This window comes from Ranitomeya variabilis, chromosome 1 (assembly GCF_051348905.1).
Source record: "Ranitomeya variabilis isolate aRanVar5 chromosome 1, aRanVar5.hap1, whole genome shotgun sequence".
Taxonomy (NCBI): domain Eukaryota; kingdom Metazoa; phylum Chordata; class Amphibia; order Anura; family Dendrobatidae; genus Ranitomeya; species Ranitomeya variabilis.
The window spans coordinates 969,750,039-969,771,452 of NC_135232.1; the positions used below are offsets into that span (position 1 = coordinate 969,750,039).

The window sequence follows — 21,414 nt, forward strand, 5'->3', positions numbered from 1 at the left end:
AAAAACAGACAATGTGATTTTCTGGATTTTTTTGTCTCAGTTTGTCTCCCATAGTTGAGGTCTACCTATGATGTAAATTACAGACGCCTCTCATCTTTTTAAGTGGTGGAACTTGCACTATTGCTGACTGACTAAATACTTTTTTGCCCCACTGTATATATATACATATATATACATATATATATACACATACATATATATATATATATACACACACACACACACACCCCCTATGGTTGGCCTGCACGTTGAGTCCTTGTTTATACCGACGCAACAATTAAAATGCATGCCCTTTATTCTGTGGGGAATAAGCGGCTTTTCACCTGTAGGAACACAGGATAGGACATATTGAAATCTAACAACATGCCTGATCATTTTCCCCTCAGATCTGCCATTATTGGAAAGACCGGATGGATCCTACACACTTTACATAGTCACAAGATCCTGCCAGAAGTAGTGAGCTCAGCTAGGTTCTGTCTAACATGTATGGTCGCCTTATGAGACACACAATAAGTGCATCTACATCTCATTCAATGTATAAGACACCATCATAGATAGCTTGTGGACTCGCAACCAACAGACTGAGGCCATGTAATAGCGATGTCTAAATAAAAACATTTGGAAGGATGGAAAGTATCAACATTTGTATTGGAGGGCAGCCTATGTTGGCTAGACTAACAGATGAGTCCTCCAACCCACAATGCCAAATGCCTAGTAAAATAGATCACAAAATACACACCGCCTTTTTCTAGTTTTTGGGTGATGATCTCCTGCAGTTGAGCCAAAAAGGTTTAAAAATAATGACATTACGGCTAGGAGATGTCTAAAGCAGACATAGCATTGATAGCTCTGCATTTTACTTGATAGGCCCACGATAACAGACTTTCAGTGATAGTAATGACCACAAGAAAAATTCCATACAAGGGTATGAAAAGCCAGGAATAAGATTAGAAACTCCTCAATGAACTGCCATTTATTAGAGAAAATTCCCTGAATATGGGCCGTGCTCCAGGAATAACAGATCCGGTTATGTACGTACACTATATGGAGCCAGCTGGGCTGGAATCTCACAGGCATCTGCCTCCATATACTGCCTAGACTAAATCCAGAGAAAGCATGGCTAGATGTGGTCACACACAAGAAAGGACAAACGCTTATTATCACACACATCGCATTGTGTGATCCATAAAACCAGTCCCGCCACCAATCACCAGGACAGCAGCCCTAAAACTGGACAAAAGGGGCTGGATGAAGTGATCAAAAAATGGGTACGTGATCATTTATGTTGAGCAGAATACCCCTAAAAGTAACAAGATCCAAGACCCAAATTTTGCAAAATTTTGGATCCCCTGGTCAGTAATAAAGATGCGAATCGCAAAGAAATGAAAAACGGAGGATAGAATGAATAATCAATTTGCACAAAAAGAGGTTGCTGTAAGGAGATATTAATCAGCCGATGGTATTATCCCAAAATTTGTATCAAGAACTTATACAGGATAAAATATAACTTTTACTTATAAATTTAAAAGCCAAAAGCTCACATAAAAAAGTGCAAGGTGCATATTACAAACAGACACACAAATAACTGTGAAAAAATGCGCTGAAAATCCTTATCGGAACACTATGTTTCTATAACCCTTATAAATTATTCAAAAATAGGGTACAACAGCGCAGAAACCTCTATGGTCTCTAATACCTTATAGTATAGGTATAGAGTATCCTTATCAGCACCAAAGTAGAGACCTTAAATGTCTGGCACCACTAAGAGGTTTTATAATCCCAGTATCGCAGAGAAAACCATTAGCAATTATATACTGCAGATCTGGGATACAACTATGGATTCAAACTTTGCCAAAATTATATCAGTATTCAGTCCATCCAAGACTGTTCCATAATCTTATTAGGCCCACAAACAGAATCCATTAGTTGTGGCTGGTTTACGCAGGAATAATAAAGAACGATCTCACCCGCATTGTATTCTATTATACTGGTAGCGGTGGATGTTCTCCCCCACTGTCCCGACGCGTTTTGTTTCCAACTCCTCAGGGGATATCATCGGGGTTAATCTAACATGTCCGCCCAGCCGACGTTGCCAGTCCATGCATTATATAAGAAGCTAGCATACATATACCTAACACGCGCATGGACTGGCAGCGTCGGCTGGGCGGACATGTTAGATTAACCCCGATGATATCCCCTGAGGAGTTAGAAACGAAACGCGTCGGGACAGTGGGGGAGAACATCCACCGCCACCAGTATAATAGAATACAATGCGGGTGAGATCGTTCTTTATTATTCCTGCGTAAACCAGCCACAACTAATGGATTCTGTTTGTGGGCCTAATAAGATTATGGAACAGTCTTGGATGGACTGAATACTGATATAATTTTGGCAACGTTTGAATCCATAGTTGTATCCCAGATCTGCAGTATATAATTGCTAATGGTTTTCTCTGCGATACTGGGATTATAAAACCTCTTAGTGGTGCCAGACATTTAAGGTCTCTACTTTGGTGCTGATAAGGATACTCTATACCTATACTATAAGGTATTAGAGACCAGAGAGGTTTCTGCGCTGTTGTACCCTATTTTTGAATAATTTATAAGGGTTATAGAAACATAGTGTTCCGATAAGGATTTTCAGCGCATTTTTTCAGTTATTTGTGTGTCTGTTTGTAATATGCACCTTGCACTTTTTTATGTGAGCTTTTGGCTTTTAAATTTATAAGTAAAAGTTATATTTTATCCTGTATAAGTTCTTGTTGCTGTAAGGAGAACATAAACCGGGCGCAGGCTGTGTGTATGCTGGAGTGGGCTGCTATATGGTACATCCAGCACAGGACCAGACCCCCCTATTCTGGGGCCTGGATCTCCATCCATCTTCTCTTTCCCAATAAGCATCTAAAATATCAGCAAAACACTCTGCGAAATTAAGCCATTAGATGAGGGAGGCCATAGCCAGATCACTGTAATATTCCACTGATGGAGCAATTTTAGACATAAATTATTCACTTACTAGGTTCAAATCTGAGGTTTCAGAAAAGCCAACAATAGGCGAAAAAAAGGCAAGCTCCAGAAAACAATGATCGATCGATCGATATATATATATATATATATATATATATATATATATATATATATATATATATATTGCGCATCCTTATCAATTGCAACTTAAGCAAATCTGCAACCAGATTTCACAATACAATCTGCATACATTAGACAGATGTTTTAGGTCTGATGTCTGATGAGGCTGGTATACTTACTTTGAAAACCCATGTCAAGATGGCTGTATAATCCTATCATTAAGATGAGCATTTTAGGAGTACAGCTGTAAAATGACATATGTCCGTATTCAGTCTTCGCCCACTCAGGCTGAATGACAGCTGCAGCTTGTACTGAGCAGTGTGAGATCTCCACTCAGGGCAGGAAGGTGGGACACTGAGGAGCTGTCAATCAGGCTAGGTGGGTGGAGATGGAGTTAAAGGATTATCGCAAAGCATTATAAAGGCATTCTGACAAGGATTTTTAAAGTTAACACAGCATCCTTATCAGGGTTAAGATCTATTTAATAAAAAAATGTGGTGACAGATCCACTTTAACCAGGGAGTGACATCACTTTCTGCATTCATGTTAACTAAGAATTCATGATCGAAAAATAGGATGACACAGAAACATGAAATAATCTGTTAAGGGCATGACGCAGGAAAGGAAAATAATAATCATCAGAAAATTCCATAAATACAATTTAGATACACTAAAGAGCAGCTATGTCACCCTATAAATGCAACAGTAGGGGAGAAATTACTCTAGACTTAGGGGCCAGTTAGACCCCACTCCAGAGGGAAAAATATTTGTCCTGGCACAAGAAGAACCTCCAAAAACATCAACACAAAACATAGCCCAAAAAGGAAAGAAGCAAAGCCTAGGAGAGCGACACTTCAAGAGGAATGTCCTGCAGAAGATACTGAAGCAGATTTTGATGTTTTACATGAAAATAAAGACTCCTATCAGGGTTCAGGACTCCATGAGTGTAAAAGAATATATTGCCCGTGTAGCACTAGGTTAGTGCTGTACAACAGAATTCTGGTCGGCTAGGCCAGAAGGCACCATAAAGATCACAACCAATAAAAAAAAAAGAAATCAGCAGAAACGGTAATTGCATGGTGATGTGCCTATTGCAGTGCATTAGATAGAGCAAGTAGCGGCCCATTTCCACCTCTCGCGGACAACCTCTTCCTGTCGACTACATGCGGTATTATGAGGCACAAGTGTTATGTGCATGTACAATGTAACCAATGTGAATGCACCGAGAGGTAGCAGAAGCCCAGCATTACAGAAGACAGTGGGAATCACATGAAAAGACACGAGACCTTCATCAATAACAATTTTCCGTTGTTCCCCGATGGTAACACAAGTCTCCTGCTTTTTCATTCATTCTTCAGCAATACAAAGAATAACATATACTGCACATTAAAAAGGTCAATGAGCATCATTTCCCTTCGTAGCACAATACTCCATAGAAATAAGAACTCCTACAATGCTACCACTATGTCTTTGTCAATACAGAGATTTGTTCATTAAAGCTAATAATGCAACCTTTTGTTGGATTACGAAACTCCAGAAACCCCTTCAGAGGGCTCTCGCTTAGTATGTTACTACCCAGTGCTTAAACGTCTCTGCAAAGGGAAAAAAATGAAAGGGTGAATTGTAGGAGGAAAGAAGAATCGTGATTGACTAGATAGTATACCTAATATTGAAGGCCTACCATTGCAGCAGAAAGAGCCAATTCATTAACCCCTTCCAGGCACAGCCATCTTTCATTTTGGAGCTTCTGTCCACCTTACACCTTCTTCAAAGTGACATAAGTTTATTTATTTGTCAATATAATCGCACAAGGTTTTTTTGCATAATGAGCTGCAGTTTTGAATGACGTCATCATTCAGTGAACTGAAAAATATAGTGTTGTGAAATCACAAAAGAAAAATGCAATTCTGCCTAATTTTTTTTATTTTGTTGTAAGGGTGTGTGTATACGTTCAGAAATTGGCAGCGCTTTGGACGTAGCACATGTCCGCTCCATCCAAAGCGCTGCCAGCTATTGAACGCAGGTGATTCCGCATGTGATCACTGAACCGAGCAAATTCACTGCATCCAATATATTGTACGGGTGCAACGTAGCTTGCGTTTCCCCAAGAGAAAAAGACATGCTGCAGTCTGGAAAGACGTGCTGCATGTCCATCTCCGTGGCTGAGCCGCGGGCGTCTGTGCACGCATAGTGGACATGGGATTTCTTGAAATCCCATGCACTAGGCAGTAGGCTGTAACATTTGAACACTGCGGGTTGAACACTGCGCAAGTACGCAGCGTCCAACCCACAGAAATTACGGATCGTGAGCACATACCCTAAGGCGTTCATTTTTTGGTAAAACTGACCAATTCTGCAGGTCAGTGTGATCAAACTTGTAAGGTTTTTTTTTTATTACGTTAGTGATCAATAAAAATTCAGACATTTGAATGAAAAAAATAGCTTTGTATCACAATTTTCTGACACCCATACTTTTGATATTGTTCTTTCGACTGAGCTGTGTGAGGGCTTGTTTTTTGCATGTCAAGCTGTGATAATTATTGGGTTTTTTTAGTGCATTTGATTTTTTTTGAGAACTTAATTGCATTTTTTGTGACAGTGCAGCGACCAAAAAACGGTAATGAGAGTACGGTCCGTGTTTCACCGACGTGTGAAGTCAGCAAAAAATCCCCTGCAGGGCAACCTCTCGAGTGAGCTCAGCACTAGAACCAAGTTGTTCTGATTATTGGTATGTAACCCAGGTACCAGAACCTTACCCACCACACCTTTAGGTCACAGCGGCCATAATTCTGCACTGGATGGATTGCTGCGTACAAGAAGGAAACATATTTGTGGATTGAGTTTAATTCCATTTAATGTAATGCAAAAAACAAACATATTAATGGGGATATACAAGTTTTAAAAATGGATACCCTAACTAGGGGCTGTGCTTGGTATTGTGGCCTTGTCCTATTCAAGTGAAAGCAGCAGCTTGCTCAGCACCATGGCCACGTTTAAGAAGTGCTTGGCTAGGTTGTGGTGAGCCTGACCCACACTGACCTAATATTAATAGTCCATCCTAAGGTTAAATAAGACATTTTTAAAGCCTGCATAAGCCCTCTAAGCTATAAATGGCTTCATAGGCCAAGAACTCTTATTCATATAGTACAGCAATAAGAAGTGTGATGCACTTCCCACAACAATCTGATTTCGGGAAATGTAGTACCGTATTTTTCTGACTATAAGACGCACTTTTTTCCTCCAAAAATGTGGAGGGAAATAGGGGGGTGTCTTATAGAACAGATGTATCTGCTCTGGCTGAGGATGGGGAGGTGGGGAAGTGGCAGCGGGTCTGCTTTTAATGTAGGGCTACTTTCACACATCAGGTTTTCAGTGTCAGGCTAAATCCGGCTAAAAAACTGGATCAGGCAAATGTTGCAGCCGGATCAGGTTTTTTCCCATAGACTTGTATTAGTGCCGGATTGCACCGGATGACATTGCGTTTCATCTGGTTTTCGCCGGATCCGGAAAATCTGCCGCTTCCGGTTTCTTGAAAAAACGTCCATAGCAACGTTTTTTGTCTCCGGCGAAAAAGCCAGAAGCACCGGATCTGGCGCTTCCTGCTGTTTGCTAGAATGGAAGCCTATGGGAGTCGGAAGGTGCCGGATCCGGAAAAAGGCGGATCCAGTGGCCTGATCGGTTTTTTAAACTGAGCATGCTCCAAATTTTTTTTTTATCCAATAATCTAGATATGCTAGCCGGATCAGTCAAAAAAACGGATCCGTCGCATCAGTTTCTCACAATCTGCGCCGGATCCAGTTTTTCCAACATTCGCCGGATTTAGCCTGACACTGAAAACCTGATGTGTGAAATTAGCCTAACATGGAAATCTAGCAAACGGGTCAGTGTGTGAATCTGGATTTATATGTTTGCAACCACAAAGCAGTTTGGGTTATGTTTTTTCACAGAGAACAATTCACCTCAGTGGCATAAATAGGTCAAATGGGAAGGGAATCCTAAGGGCATAAGCTGCAGTACTTTGCTCTGCCCTCAACAGGGCAGATAAGTACGTCTGCGCAGGAGCGAGATGCCGGGGAGCCATGAACCAAGCAGAAGGGTGGCGATCATAAGAAAATGGGGGGGCGCCGGAACCAGACCTGCGACACCCATTGGACCGGACCGCCCTGCAAGGGAGTATAATAAAACTTATTTTTCTTATCTTTCAGGTCAGATCAGGGAATTATCTACAGCATTATAGAATGCCGTAGATAAGCCCTGAAAGGCGGTGGCCGTATCTTATATCGGCAAAACCTGGTGACAGGTTCCCTTTAAGACAAAACATAAGGCAGAAAGACCCACTAACAGGCAACAAGTGAATTCAGCTGCAGTAAACGCCAGGTAAAGCATCACAAAGAAGCAAACCCAGCGACTGGTGACGTCCATGGCTTCCAGACTTCAGGCAGTCATTGCCTGCATAGGATTCTCTACAAAGTATTAAAAATGAACATTTTGTTTATGGTAACGTTAATTTGAACAATTTCGTTTGAGCCCCTGGTTTTTGTATGGTTGCAATTCTTAAATGTTTCACATGATATTTTTGTTCAACCCCTTTAATTAAACCTGAAAGTCTACACATCAATTGCATCTCAGTTGCTTCATTTCAGGTCCAAAATAGTGCCATACAGACCCCAATTCACGAAGATTGGCTCACTGTCCAAATATTTCTGGACCTAACTGTATGTCAGGAGCTTTTCTTGATGCATAGTGTATGGTGTATGTTCTTTCAGGCTCCATCTGACAGGTTTACATCTACACATTGTTAGTTGTACTGTAAACCTCAGCAGACTGGGCTCTCCGATTCAGAAGCCTACTGTGAAGGAACTTACACCACACATTATAGCTTTCTTTACAGTAGCACCTTATAGAGGACAGATGCCTGGACATCCATCCTGACAGCGGCCACCCTTGGACGCACACATACGCAGCCTCTCACATCCTCCTGGAATGACTCGGTGACAGACCGCTTATTTAATACAACCAGAATAGAAAGATGACACATGGGATTCCCTGTGGACAGCATTGCTACAACAGAAGGTACACAAATAACCTTGTACAGCATGGATGGCACTAGATGGTAGCCTCTCAGAAGCAGCTGCCTTTCCAGATAACCTTCTTGCATCATAAGATATCTAAGAGACCGCTATACTCCAAGTACTAGTGAAGTAGTGACAACAATGTAAATGTACTAGTAGGCGCAGGTTGTAGGAGAAAGGATATATGCCAATAATACATACCTGGCCTAATCAGGCAGATTTAAAGCACCACTCCAGCATTTTTTTATTGCCTCGCTGGAATGGTGCTTTAAATGTAATCCCACTGCCCTGTCTGATATTCACCTGCTTCTGCCTTCATCCTTTTCCAGCGTCGCTCCAGTCCATCTCCGACAAAAAGTGACCTGCCTGAAGCTCCAGTGTTTTATGGGGCACGCCGAAGGTCACTTTTCAATATAAATGTATGAGACCCTCATTCTGGCTGTCATAGACTTGCATTGAGAGCTTGTGACGTAGCTTCTACCCTCCGGCCAGTCAGAAGCTGCACTCATAAGATAGATCTACAGGATCGGAAAGGTGCAGAAAAATGGTGAAGATGCCTGAGGGCGACTAGATGACCGGGGGCAGGTGGCTTAAAGCACCACTCAAGCGCTGGGAAAAAAACGCTGGAGTGGTTCTTTAAGAACACCTAGATATGACTACAGATATATACAAAACTAATTGTGATGGTTCAAAATAAAATAACATGTTTAAAAAAGAAAAATATAGAACTATAAATCCAAGCATTTCCATTTCATCTTCAGCAACACTAAGCCCAGCATCAGCAGGTCTGGCCATCCTAGGGTTCCCAAGGCACCCGTACCACCACGTCTGATCCTGCAGCTACCACCTCTGATTGCTATTGTCAGCAGCTGGTGGCAGCACTGTTGGAAGCAACGTAACATACAATAAAGCACCAATGTCTAAGTCTCATCCTGCCATCTTCAATATGAGCCTTCCAATGTATATGCTCATATCTAATTCACAAAGTCGCTTCCATCTCATATTAAGACACATGGGTGTCATACAGGACAGTTCCTTAAGGGGTGGACCAAAGTGAAAATTAATTTTCATCCTAAATCCCTATTTAGTACCATAATCTAAACTACTTTCTAATATACTTGCATCAAAAATTCCATATCCTTCCCTAACTGTACTAACTGTTTTGCTTTTTTTCCCATTAACTTTTTGATGATCTTTGTTAGAGAATACTACTGCATGTGGAGACACTCAAATAAAGAGTCATCAGGGGGAAGAGGATCAGTGATCAGTGACGGCACTGGGCTCTGCACGCCGGGTATTCTGACAACGCACTGGGTTGCTGGCTCGTTACTGCTGACTTGAGCCTGCAACAGAGAGTGTGCTGTCACAGAGCAAGGCTAGCCCAGTGACAGAGCAAGGCTAGCCCAGTGACAGAGCAAGGCTAGCCCAGCGACAGAGCAAGGCTAGCCCAGCGACAGAGCAAGGCTAGCCCAGCGACAGAGCAAGGCTAGCCCAGCGACAGAGCAAGGCTAGCCCAGCGACAGAGCAAGGCTAGCCCAGCGACAGAGCAAGGCTAGCCCAGCGACAGAGCAAGGCTAGCCCAGCGACAGAGCAAGGCTAGCCCAGCGACAGAGCAAGGCTAGCCCAGTGACAGAGCAAGGCTAGCCCAGCCCCTGCAACGAGCGTCACTGATGACAGTTACTGTCTATGGATCAGTGGAAAACACTGGACTGCACACAGTCTACATGTATTTGGCTTTTCTTCACATCCAAGAAACTCTGATCACCATAATTGGATGGATTTTCTTGGATGAGAAGAAGAAAAAAAATAAAATCGGTCATGTGATCCCAGCCTAAGGATAGGCCATCAATATCTGATCAGCTGGGGTGCGACACAGCAGCCCCGTCATTTCTATACTGTGGAAAATTAATAAAAAAGTAGCGGACTAAGCTTTTAAATTTATGGTGCCAAGAACATACATTTTGAAGAATTGTAAAAAGTTATGTTTAAAATCATAGGAGTACAATATGACTGACACCCCGGATACCACAATATGTAGAAAACTTAATAATTGCTCATTACATGTAGACATGGATAACACCACAAACTGTACTGATCAAAATGGTTAATAGTCATCCCAAACAACTCCATCATTCATGCCCCCAAAGATGTTGGCCACTACTTGGACAACTTCTTCTCATACCCCACTCTTGGTCCCCATAAAATAATAAAGCTTATACTCACCTCCCGTGCCAGCGCCGTTCCCGCAGTGTCGGCACAAGGTCTCCCGTGCTGCTGTTGTGACAAGTAATGCCGGAGCCCAATCAACGCTAATGTCGCTGTCCGCGCCTCCTGTCGAACTGAGCAGGAAGAGGAAGTCCGAGATCAGCTGCAGCCCGGACTTTCTCTTCATGTCTGAAGGTGGGGACAGTAACGCCGGCGTCTCGTGTCACAACAACCGCACGAGAGCGAGTGCTGACACTGGGAGCGGCGCCAGCATGGGAGGGGGGTATACACTTTATTGTTTTATGGGGCCAAACATTTTGTTCCAAATGGGTTGTCCTAGTAGTGGACAACCCCTTTAATATAATACACTCAGAGAATGAGCAAATACCAAGAAAATAGATAATATTCCTTTTTATACACTTTGCAAAATCCTGGAAGTGGCTACAAAATAATGAGAATTGGTAATAAGCAAGGTGCTAATGAAAGACCTCCCCGACAAATGGGGGACTAGCTACAGGACACGATCACCTCCCTACAAAAGCAACAAATGCTTGTACATAACCAAATACTATAAAGAAATTTTGGTTACAATAAAGAAATTTTGGTTACACGCAAATTGGCAGGAAGGGTTTGGATTTCCAGCGATAGCGAAAAGCTCACCTGTTGGAGCAGACAGCCCAGAGGAGAGCAGCCGCTGATGTCTCGCAATTCCCTTTTGGATAGAAGCAGTTTTCAGTTGTGCTCCTGTCAGGACGAATATAACAAATCCATAGTGGAGACAACCAGGAACAGTACTTGGAAAATCACCACGGCTTCTGGTCTGGCTTCTTTATGGTTTCACTGCTGCAAGCACTTGATGGTTTGGTTGAATGATGACTCCTTTAAACCTTAATGGATTATTGCAGGATTCAAGTCTGAAGATTTTAAAATAACAGAATTGGGCAATATCAGAGACCCCTCGCATTCAGTTTAGCACTGCTCGGTGACAGCCTTCATGCCTTTACAGTTTTATTTCTGCACGATCTGAACCCGGAATCTGTGGAGAGAGACACAGCACATAACGGATGTAAGTACTACAGCAACGTAACTTATGTTTTATAGATGCTAATAGGAACATAATTAATGAAGAACATTACGCTTATTTCTGTGAATGTTGATGATTATGGCTTACAGGCAATGAAAACCCAAAAGTCATTATCTCAGTAAATTAGAATACTTTATAACACCAGCTTGAAAAAATTATTTTAAAATCCGAAATGTTGGCCTACTGAAATGAATATTTAGTAAATGCACTAAGTGCTTGGTCGGGGTTCCTATTGCTTCAATTACTGCATCAATGCGGTGTGGCATGGAGGCAATCAGCCTGTGACACTGCTGAGGTGTTATGGAAGCCCAGGTTGCTTTCGTAGAGCGTTCAGCTTGTCTGCATTGTTGGGTCTGGTGTCTATCATCTTCATCTTTACAATACTCCATAGATTCTCCATAGGGTTAAGGTCAGCGGATCTCCCTACCCGAGCGAGACAGCTACATAGAAATACAGAGAGCAGTCACATTTGGGTTGGGAGAGCTGCCGGCCAGACTGTGAATCGCGTTACAATTTATACAGCCGTCTGACTGTGCCATAATACAGTGTTTTAAGCCAAAATACTGGCAGAAATGCAATGATAAAGTGGGCCCGGTTTTTTTTTCGTGTCAGGTGACCAGAGGTGCACACGGAGCTGAGATCAGCGCAATGGTGCTAATCTGCAATGTAAGTATAGTTTCATTTTGTTTTTTTATTTGATGAAGAATTCTGGAGCCAATAATAAGGGGCTTCCAATTGGCAGCTGTTTGCAGGGGTCCCACCTTTTGAAGCTGTGGGGATCGTTCTCAGCCCGCCCTAACATTTTTACTTTCCATATAATTTCTGATGACGCCAAATGCCTACAAACACAAAAATGTGAAGCTCATTACCGATACAGGAACTATCTATAGTTATAATATTATAATTATTACGTCTCTGCTGAGACATAGCAGATGGTGATGTGGCTGACTTCATCCGTGTTATCACATGATGCGCATCGATAGAAACCTTCCACTGAGCACAGGACAGAAAACAAAAACAAGAAATCAATTACAGTACCTATCACCACCCATAACCCGAATGCTACAAAGTACCATTACATAACATGAATAACCAGACAGTAACATCATCACCTCTAACATGACAGCGCTGAAGGCTTTGTGCACTTCATTGCCTATTACAGCCTGCAATTCACTTCCTGCCACAAGCCACAGTGCCGCCGCACCATACTGACAAGTCAGACATAATACATTACCCATACTGAGGGACAAAAGCTGCTGAATCAGCTGCCATCAGCACACGGCCACATCGCCCTCACTTGTTGTAAGAACAGCTTGCAATGATCTCACAGATTGGTAAAGTAAAATGGAAAACAAGAACACTGAAAGCACAATATTAATAGGGAGTATAGATATGTATATCACATTTTACAAATTAACGGTATAGGAAAGAGCTGCAAACTGCACTTCCATTAACTTGTGTTACATATCATTTTTTTGTACTTGTTTCCTATGATGGGTTGATCCATGTAGTTTATGGTAATGTCAAGCATATACATCCACGGCCAAAAGCGGAGAATGCACTTAGCCTAAAATACTGTGATGAATAGTTACACTTCAGAAGCAAGTATCCTGAAGATTTTTGTCACGGGGATATCGCGACAGAGAGCGACCAAAACATGGCGGTATCTGGTTTCATGCACTCCTGCACTGCTTAGAAGTACTTCATCATCTTATTAAACAGTGCAGTTTTTTCCTTGCAGGCAGTACAAGGGTTAATCTGCTCAGTTGAAGCTCCTGGAGCTTTCCTACCTGGATTGTCTCACCTGTTTAGAGTTGGCCACCCCCTCTGCAATATGTGCTCACCTCTGGCACTTAGGGATTGCCAGTATTAGTTCTTACTGCCTGGTTCTGGAGTTGGAGATGTAGTTTGTGGTTGGAGTTGGCATTTGGAGATTGTTCAGGAAATTGTTACTTGGAGTTTTTTGTTTGTGTGTACATCCTCATCCTCTTGTATTTGGTTTCTCCTTCATTTAACTCCCCTGTGTCCCACTCAGGTTGGTGAGTGTATTTTGTATGATTGTTATTTTCATTTATCCCTGTCCGTCTTCAATTGTTTGTCTGGTTAGTGTTATCCTATACACTTCAGCTTCCCACTACCCTGTGGGGGGAGGGGACGGATCAGGGTAGATATCCGAGCATAGCAAGGCATGAGAACTGAGCGTTTCCACCTTAAAGAGTAATCCAGGGGACAGGGACAGACCAGAGTACTCCCTAGTTCTAGGGACCTGGTTAGAGCCCAAAGTTCCAACACCTTCATGACAATTTTAATGTTGTAGAGTAAACTCAAAATGTCATATTGAAATTAGTTATCAGAGCAAATTGTGGAAAAATGTGTTGCCAAACTTTCTGTAGTTAAAAATACATTACTCTTAGGCCTCACTCATACAGCAGTGAATCATGAATGCGCTCTATCAGTGTGTTTTTCACAGACAGAACATGTACGCATTATAGCCTATTGGGCTTTTCACATTTCTGTGGTGCTTTGTGGAAGGTGCCCCTGCAAACAAATCAAGATGGCATGTCAGTTGTACTCCAACTCTTGGAGCAAAATTTCCTGTACAAGTCTATGGGTCCATGAAATTCACGGAGAAGAAATGGATGCCATTTGTGTGCAACTTGTATGAAGTCCATTATTAAGAATTTAGCAAGTAAGATAAACTGCAGTTTTTTTCATCAGTGAAAAATCACTAAACACTAATGATAAAAACTGACACACTGACCAAACACTGGTGAAAACTGGATGCAAACCACTGATGAATTACAGTCTGTGTTTTTAAAAGGCCTTAATGGGATTGCAGGCAAGTGTATGGGTTACTGCAAGCCCCATTCAGAGAAATAGTACAAATGCAAAAATGTCAGCAACAAACTAGCCTAATCATTTTCTGCACAATATGAAGTTACTTTTTAAGCATTGTAGACCTTCTAAATGCCGTGTATCATAAGGGATCGGTCTCTGTGATGATGCAGTCCTATCAGAGGACAGCGTATAGTGACAGAGAACCATATTCCAGCAGTGTTATCACTTGGTTCAATTTTTAATGTGGCATATCTTACGCCAGAACACCTTTTATTAAGGCTGGTGTTCAAAAAACAGTCATCACTAATCGGAGCTGAAGACTTTTGGAAGACAATAGACCCTTTTGGTCATATGCTGCATATCATATACATGTATATAAACTATACTGATATCTAGTAAAAATTAAAAAAAACTATTTGAGACCAAACTCCACGAATACTTTAAGATACATAGTGATCTTCACTTTTTAGAATTATTGTGATCAGTTAAGCACCACTTCAATCAAAATGGACATCATCAAGAATATTCACTGTTCCACCGTTTCATGGTCATCATAAATTATGTAACTCCAAAGGTTCTTTTACAGACTGACACTAAGTGGCGCCTTTCCTAGCAATAACCCTCCCTTGGGCTATGCCTAACACAACTTTAGTGACAGAAAAGCCACCATACAATAAGTTTTTTTTTCCAGAAATGTCTGCAGTATGTGTATGGATGTCTACAAGCCTGCACCACAGTATGCCTCTGATCTAGTTCTAGCAGAGAATAAGAGCAAAACGGCTCTCCACAGTCATCTATAATATTTAATGTTACAACTCTAGTTACATATATCACAGTAGCCACTGGAAATAACATACGGTGAGATCTGATTATAAGCTATGGAGACGAGCCACTGCAGATGTGTGCAATGGAAGCCACGCAATGTGACCACAATGAAAGCATATCAGACAGCAATGAAATGCAACCTTAACCCTACAGGCGGTGTTGGGGAGACCACAACTCCCAGAAAGCACTGAATCTAAAGCAGCCTAAGAATGTTGGGAGTTGTAGTTTTCAGACAGTTGGAGAGGCACTGGTTGCAGGTCTCTGTTTTACAAAAGCAGACATATGAGGGCGTGAAGTCATAACTTCTCCATATGTCACCAGGACAGCTCCAGACTTCTGTTTAATGCCAGCTCTACACCGGGACACCCAAACCTACATGATGGAAACTGCTGACTAATGATGGACACACTGGTGGTCTCACTTCTACAAAATGTCTCTATTGCCAGTGTGAGAAGATAACAGAATTTACAATGTGCCGATGTAGCAGGTGATCCCAAGAATTACAATGTGCTGGTGTAGGGGGAGATGACAGAAATTACAATGCATTGTAGAGGTCGCTGCCAGGAAGAACAATGTGCCGGTGTTGGGGGCGATGTCAGGAAGAACAATGTGCCGGTGTTGGGGGCGATGTCAGGAAGAACAATGTGCCGGTGTGGGGGGAGATGTCAGGAAGAACAATGTGTCGGTGTGGGGGGCGATGTCAGGAAGAACAATGTGCCGGTGTGGGAGGCGATGTCAGGAAGAACAATGTGCCGGTGTGGGGGGCGATGTCAGGAAGAACAATGTGCCGGTGTGGGGGGCGATGTCAGGAAGAACAATGTGCCGGTGTGGGGGGCGATGTCAGGAAGAACAATGTGCCGGTGTGGGGGGCGATGTCAGGAAGAACAATGTGCCGGTGTGGGGGGCGATGTCAGGAAGAACAATGTGCCGGTGTGGGGGGCGATGTCAGGAAGAACAATGTGCCGGTGTGGGAGGCGATGTCAGGAAGAACAATGTGCCGGTGTGGGGGGCGATGTCAGGAAGAACAATGTGCCGGTGTGGGGGGCGATGTCAGGAAGAACAATGTGCCGGTGTGGGGGGCGATGTCAGGAAGAACAATGTGCCGGTGTGGGGGGCGATGTCAGGAAGAACAATGTGCCGGTGTGGGGGGCGATGTCAGGAAGAACAATGTGCCGGTGTGGGAGGCGATGTCAGGAAGAACAATGTGCCGGTGTGGGGGGCGATGTCAGGAAGAACAATGTGCCGGTGTGGGGGGCGATGTCAGGAAGAACAATGTGCCGGTGTGGGGGGAGATGTCAGGAAGAACAATGTGCCGGTGTGGGGGGAGATGTCAGGAAGAACAATGTGCCGGTGTGGGGGGCGATGTCAGGAAGAACAATGTGCCGGTGTGGGGGGAGATGTCAGGAAGAACAATGTGCCGGTGTGGGGGGAGATGTCAGGAAGAACAATGTGCCGGTGTGGGGGGAGATGTCAGGAAGAACAATGTGCCGGTGTGGGGGGAGATGTCAGGAAGAACAATGTGCCGGTGTGGGGGGCGATGTCAGGAAGAACAATGTGCCGGTGTGGGGGGCGATGTCAGGAAGAACAATGTGCCGGTGTGGGGGGCGATGTCAGGAAGAACAATGTGCCGGTGTGGGGGGCGATGTCAGGAAGAACAATGTGCCGGTGTGGGGGGCGATGTCAGGAAGAACAATGTGCCGGTGTGGGAGGCGATGTCAGGAAGAACAATGTGCCGGTGTGGGGGGCGATGTCAGGAAGAACAATGTGCCGGTGTGGGGGGCGATGTCAGGAAGAACAATGTGCCGGTGTGGGAGGCGATGTCAGGAAGAACAATGTGCCGGTGTGGGGGGCGATGTCAGGAAGAACAATGTGCCGGTGTGGGAGGCGATGTCAGGAAGAACAATGTGCCGGTGTGGGGGGCGATGTCAGGAAGAACAATGTGCCGGTGTGGGGGGCGATGTCAGGAAGAACAATGTGCCGGTGTGGGGGGCGAAGTCAAGAAGAACAATGTGCCGGTGTGGGGGGAGATGTCGGGAAGAACAATGTGCCGCTGTGGGGGGAGATGTCGGGAAGAACAATGTGTCAGTGTGGGGGGAGATGTCGGGAAGAACAATGTGTCAGTGTGGGGGGAGATGTCGGGAAGAACAATGTGTCAGTGTGGGGGGAGATGTCGGGAAGAACAATGTGCCAGTGTGGGGGGCGATGTCAGGAAGAACAATGTGCCGGTGTGGGGGGAGATGTCAGGAAGAACAATGTGCCGGTGTGGGGGGAGATGTCAGGAAGAACATTGTGTCAGTGTGAGGGGAGATGTCAGGAAGAACAATGTGCCGGGGTGGGGGGCCATGTCTGGAAGAACAATGTGCGGGGGTGGGGGGCCATGTCAGGAAGAACAATGTGCCGGGGTGGGGGGGCCATGACAGGAAGAACAATGTGCCGGGGTGGGGGGCGATGTCAGGAAGAACATTGTGTCAGTGTGAGGGGAGATGTCAGGAAGAACAATGTGCCGGGGTGGGGGGCCATGTCTGGAAGAACAATGTGCGGGGGTGGGGGGCCATGTCAGGAAGAACAATGTGCCGGTGTGGGGGGCCATGTCAGGAAGAACAATGTGCCGGTGTGGGGGGCCATGTCAGGAAGAACAATGTGCCGGGGTGGGGGGGCGATGTCAGGAAGAACAATGTGCCGGGGTGGGGGGCGATGTCAGGAAGAACAATGTGCCGGTGTGGGGGGAGATGTCAGGAAGAACAATGTGCCAGTGTGGGGGGCGATGTCAGGAAGAACAATGTGCCGGGGTGGGGGGCCATGTCAGGAAGAACAATGTGCCGGTGTGGGGGGCGATGTCAGGAAGAACAATGTGCCGGTGTGGGGGGAGATGTCAGGAAGAACAATGTGCCGGTGTGGGGGGAGATGTCAGGAAGAACAATGTGCCGGTGTGGGGGGAGATGTCAGGAAGAACAATGTGCCGGTGTGGGGGGCGATGTCAGGAAGAACAATGTGCCGGTGTGGGGGGCGATGTCAGGAAGAACAATGTGCCGGGGTGGGGGGCGATGTCAGGAAGAACAATGTGCCGGTGTGGGGGGAGATGTCAGGAAGAACAATGTGCCGGTGTGGGGGGAGATGTCAGGAAGAACAATGTGCCGGTGTGGGGGGCGATGTCAGGAAGAACAATGTGCCGGTGTGGGGGGCGATGTCAGGAAGAACAATGTGCCGGTGTGGGGGGAGATGTCAGGAAGAACAATGTGCCGGTGTGGGGGGAGATGTCAGGAAGAACAATGTGCCGGGGTGGGGGGAGATGTCAGGAAGAATCTGTTGGTGCCATGTAAACAGAAACAATGCAGACAGGTAACCTGGAATCCAAAGGAGCACAGCAGCGATGTAGATCCGTGGGATACACAGAATACACCGGTGGGCGCAGGGGGAGACTCACACACTCGGGTACGGTCCATCCATGCACAGTGCGGGGAGACATATGTACACACATCCTGGGCAGCACACACATATACTTACACCCTGTGACTGTGGCCGTTACCGGGGAGCTCGGGGTGAAGGGTCACGTGTCTGCACGGGTCCGGTAGGGGCTGCAGTATACACTGGCACACGCACACTTGGCGGAAGGTGCTCGCGGACAGACACACAAGCACGGAGAGGAGAGGGCGCGCCGGGATGACGTCAGTCGCTCGGCAACAACTAGTGCTGTCTCGTCGCAGGGTAAAGTGACGTCATCTGCGAGAGCCGGAAACGGAGTCTGGAGGACGGTGTGTTGTGCTGCGTGCTTCTTGTGGCTGCTTCTGTTGTCAGGAGCTGGCGCTGCAGGCGGTGTGCGGAGCAGGTGCAGGGCCGCCGTGTCCCCCGCTGCCTGTGCTCCGCTCCTCCCGGGGCCGCCGTGTCCCCCGCTGCCTGTGCTCCGCTCCTCCCGGGGCCGCCGTGTCCCCCGCTGCCTGTGCTCCGCTCCTCCCGGGGCCGCCGTGTCTCCCGCTGCCCGGGCTCCGCTCCTCCCGGGGCCGCCGTGTCTCCCGCTGCCTGTGCTCCGCTCCTCCCGGGGCCGCCGTTATTACTGTGGTCTGCACTGGGTGTAACGTGTCCGTGCTGGAGTTGGTGCGAGCTGATTCTCAGGAGGCAGTTGAGCCGTCAGGCCTGTGGTGTGTGACTGTTGGAGGGGAGCCATGAGCGCTGCCACCGATCCTCCAGCATCAAACTGTTCCTCTGACTAGGTGGCCTGGTATGACATCACGCCAGACCCGCTAATTCAGGTAAGAGGTGGTTTTGGGGGGTCCCATCCAGTGGTCACAGGTTACTGACCTCGCTGCCGAATCCCTACACAACTCCTGGTCACGGAGGAGACGTTGCGGTCTTCTCCATCCTGTAGTGTTGTATCTATGCCATCTTATACTTCTGCTTTTCTTGTCTTGCAGGGACCCTCCTGTCTGAGCACCGTCTCCTCCAGCGGCATGTGTCCGTCTTCTACCCTCTTAATTTATCCGCACATCATTTAATTGCATGTTTCTGGACCATGATAGGTCTCCTTTGGTCTAGGCTTTGTGGATTAGACAGCCCGGTTCGTCTCAGACGGGCAGAATCCACACGAAGGGTGCTTAGCCTGGAGTTAAACAAAGACCGAAATGTGGAACTAATGCACGAAAATGGAGTTAACAGTCTGGACATTGAGCCGGTGGAAGGACGATATATGTTGTCCGGTGGTGCAGATGGCATCATTGTCCTTTATGATCTGGAACGTTTGAGTCAGACGAGCTCCTATACGTGTAAAGCGCTGTGTAAAGTGGGCAAAGGCCACCCCGATGTTCACAAGTTCAGCGTGGAGACAGTGCAGTGGTACCCACATGACACTGGCATGTTTACATCTAGTTCATTTGACAAGACCCTGAAAATATGGGACACAAACTCCTTACAACTAGCAGAAGTCTTTCAGTTTGACGGGAATGTTTATAGCCACCACATGTCCCCATTGGCAACAAAGCATAGTCTAATCGCAGTTGGGACCAAAAATCCCAAAGTTCAGCTATGTGACTTGAAATCTGGCTCCAGTACACACATATTACAGGGTCATAGGGGGGAAGTCCTGTCAGTCTGCTGGTCTCCACGATATGATAATATCTTAGCCACTGCAAGCGCCGACAGCAAAGTTAAACTATGGGATGTCCGCAAGGCGACTGGCTGCCTCACAACGTTGGACCAACACAATGGAGAAAAGTCTAAATCTTCATCAGAAGCTACCAACACTGCCCACAATGGAAGAGTGAATGGGTTATGCTTTACAAGTGATGGTCTCCATCTCCTGACTGTTGGCACCGATGACAGGATGCGCCTCTGGAACAGCGCTACTGGGGAAAACACTTTGGTCAATTATGGCAAAGTTTCAAATGGCAGCAGAAAAGGTGTCAAGTTTACAGTTTCTTTAGGTTGTAGCCCAGAGTTTGTGTTTGTACCGTATGACAGTACAATTGTTGTGTATACCATTTTCTCTGGGGAAAAAATAAGTGTATTGAGGGGCCATTATAATGATGTGAGCTGTTGTGTTTTCCAGCCTCACTTCCAGGATCTTTACAGTGGCAGCAAAGACTGTAACATTTTAGCATGGGTTCCAGCAGTAAGGGAACCGCTGCCCAACGATGACAGTGAAAAGTTAAGGTCACAGGCACATCTGCATCCTGCCTTTCAAGATGCCTGGAGCAGTAGCGATGAGGATGCGTGAAGCAATCGTTTACATGAAAATAAAAGATGGAAAATGTTTTATGGTGAAATTTATTAGAAGGAAATATTATTTGTATTGATTAGAGTTGCCCTCTAAGAATAGTGATAGATCACACTTGCCTTACCCCCAGCACAGGACCTAAACACTCTTGCTGTATTTGTCTAAGGCCATGTTCACACAGTGCGTTTTTACTGCAGAACCGCAGCGGTTTAGCAGCTTTTTTCCATGCAGGGTACAGTACATTGTACCCTATGGAAAACAGGAACCGCTGTGCACACGATCCTGAATTAAAAAAAAAAAGCGGCGCTGAATAGCTGCGGGAAAAAAGAAGGAGCATGTCACTTCTTTGCCCGAAACAGCAGCGTTTCTGCACCCATAGACCTCCATTGTGAGGTCAAACCCGCAGTAAAACCCGCAGATCAAAAATATATCTGCGGGTTTTATTGCGGTTTGTGGTGCAGAACCGCTGCAGCCGGAAGTGCGGGGAAGCGGCCGGAAGTGCGGGGAAGCGGCCGGAAGTGCGTGGGCGGAAGTGCTTGGGCGGAGAGACATGGAGGCGTACCGTCGCATGGGGATCGTGATTGATTTGGTATGTGT

General features: G+C 45.6%; 2 protein-coding genes across 2 annotated transcripts in view; one reads left to right on the forward strand and one right to left on the reverse strand.

Annotated features, from left to right (window-relative positions):
• The window catches only part of FBXW7 (F-box and WD repeat domain containing 7), a 211,932-nt gene extending 193,180 nt beyond the window's left edge, over window positions 1-18,752 (reverse strand). The window contains exons 1-2 of the mRNA XM_077279331.1: window positions 18,615-18,752; window positions 11,024-11,399 (exon numbers count right to left, since the gene is read on the reverse strand). The gene's annotated coding sequence lies outside the window, so the exon portion shown is untranslated. The remainder of the gene's footprint in view (window positions 1-11,023; window positions 11,400-18,614) is intronic.
• Window positions 18,753-18,841: 89 nt separating this feature from the next.
• On the forward strand, window positions 18,842-20,945 carry ERCC8 (ERCC excision repair 8, CSA ubiquitin ligase complex subunit). The gene is made up of 2 exons (XM_077279336.1): window positions 18,842-19,357; window positions 19,520-20,945. The coding sequence occupies exon 2, from the start codon at window positions 19,618-19,620 to the stop codon at window positions 20,815-20,817; it is 1,200 nt and encodes a 399-aa protein (XP_077135451.1). The 5' UTR covers window positions 18,842-19,357; window positions 19,520-19,617; the 3' UTR covers window positions 20,818-20,945.
• The last annotated feature ends 469 nt before the right edge of the window (window positions 20,946-21,414 follow it).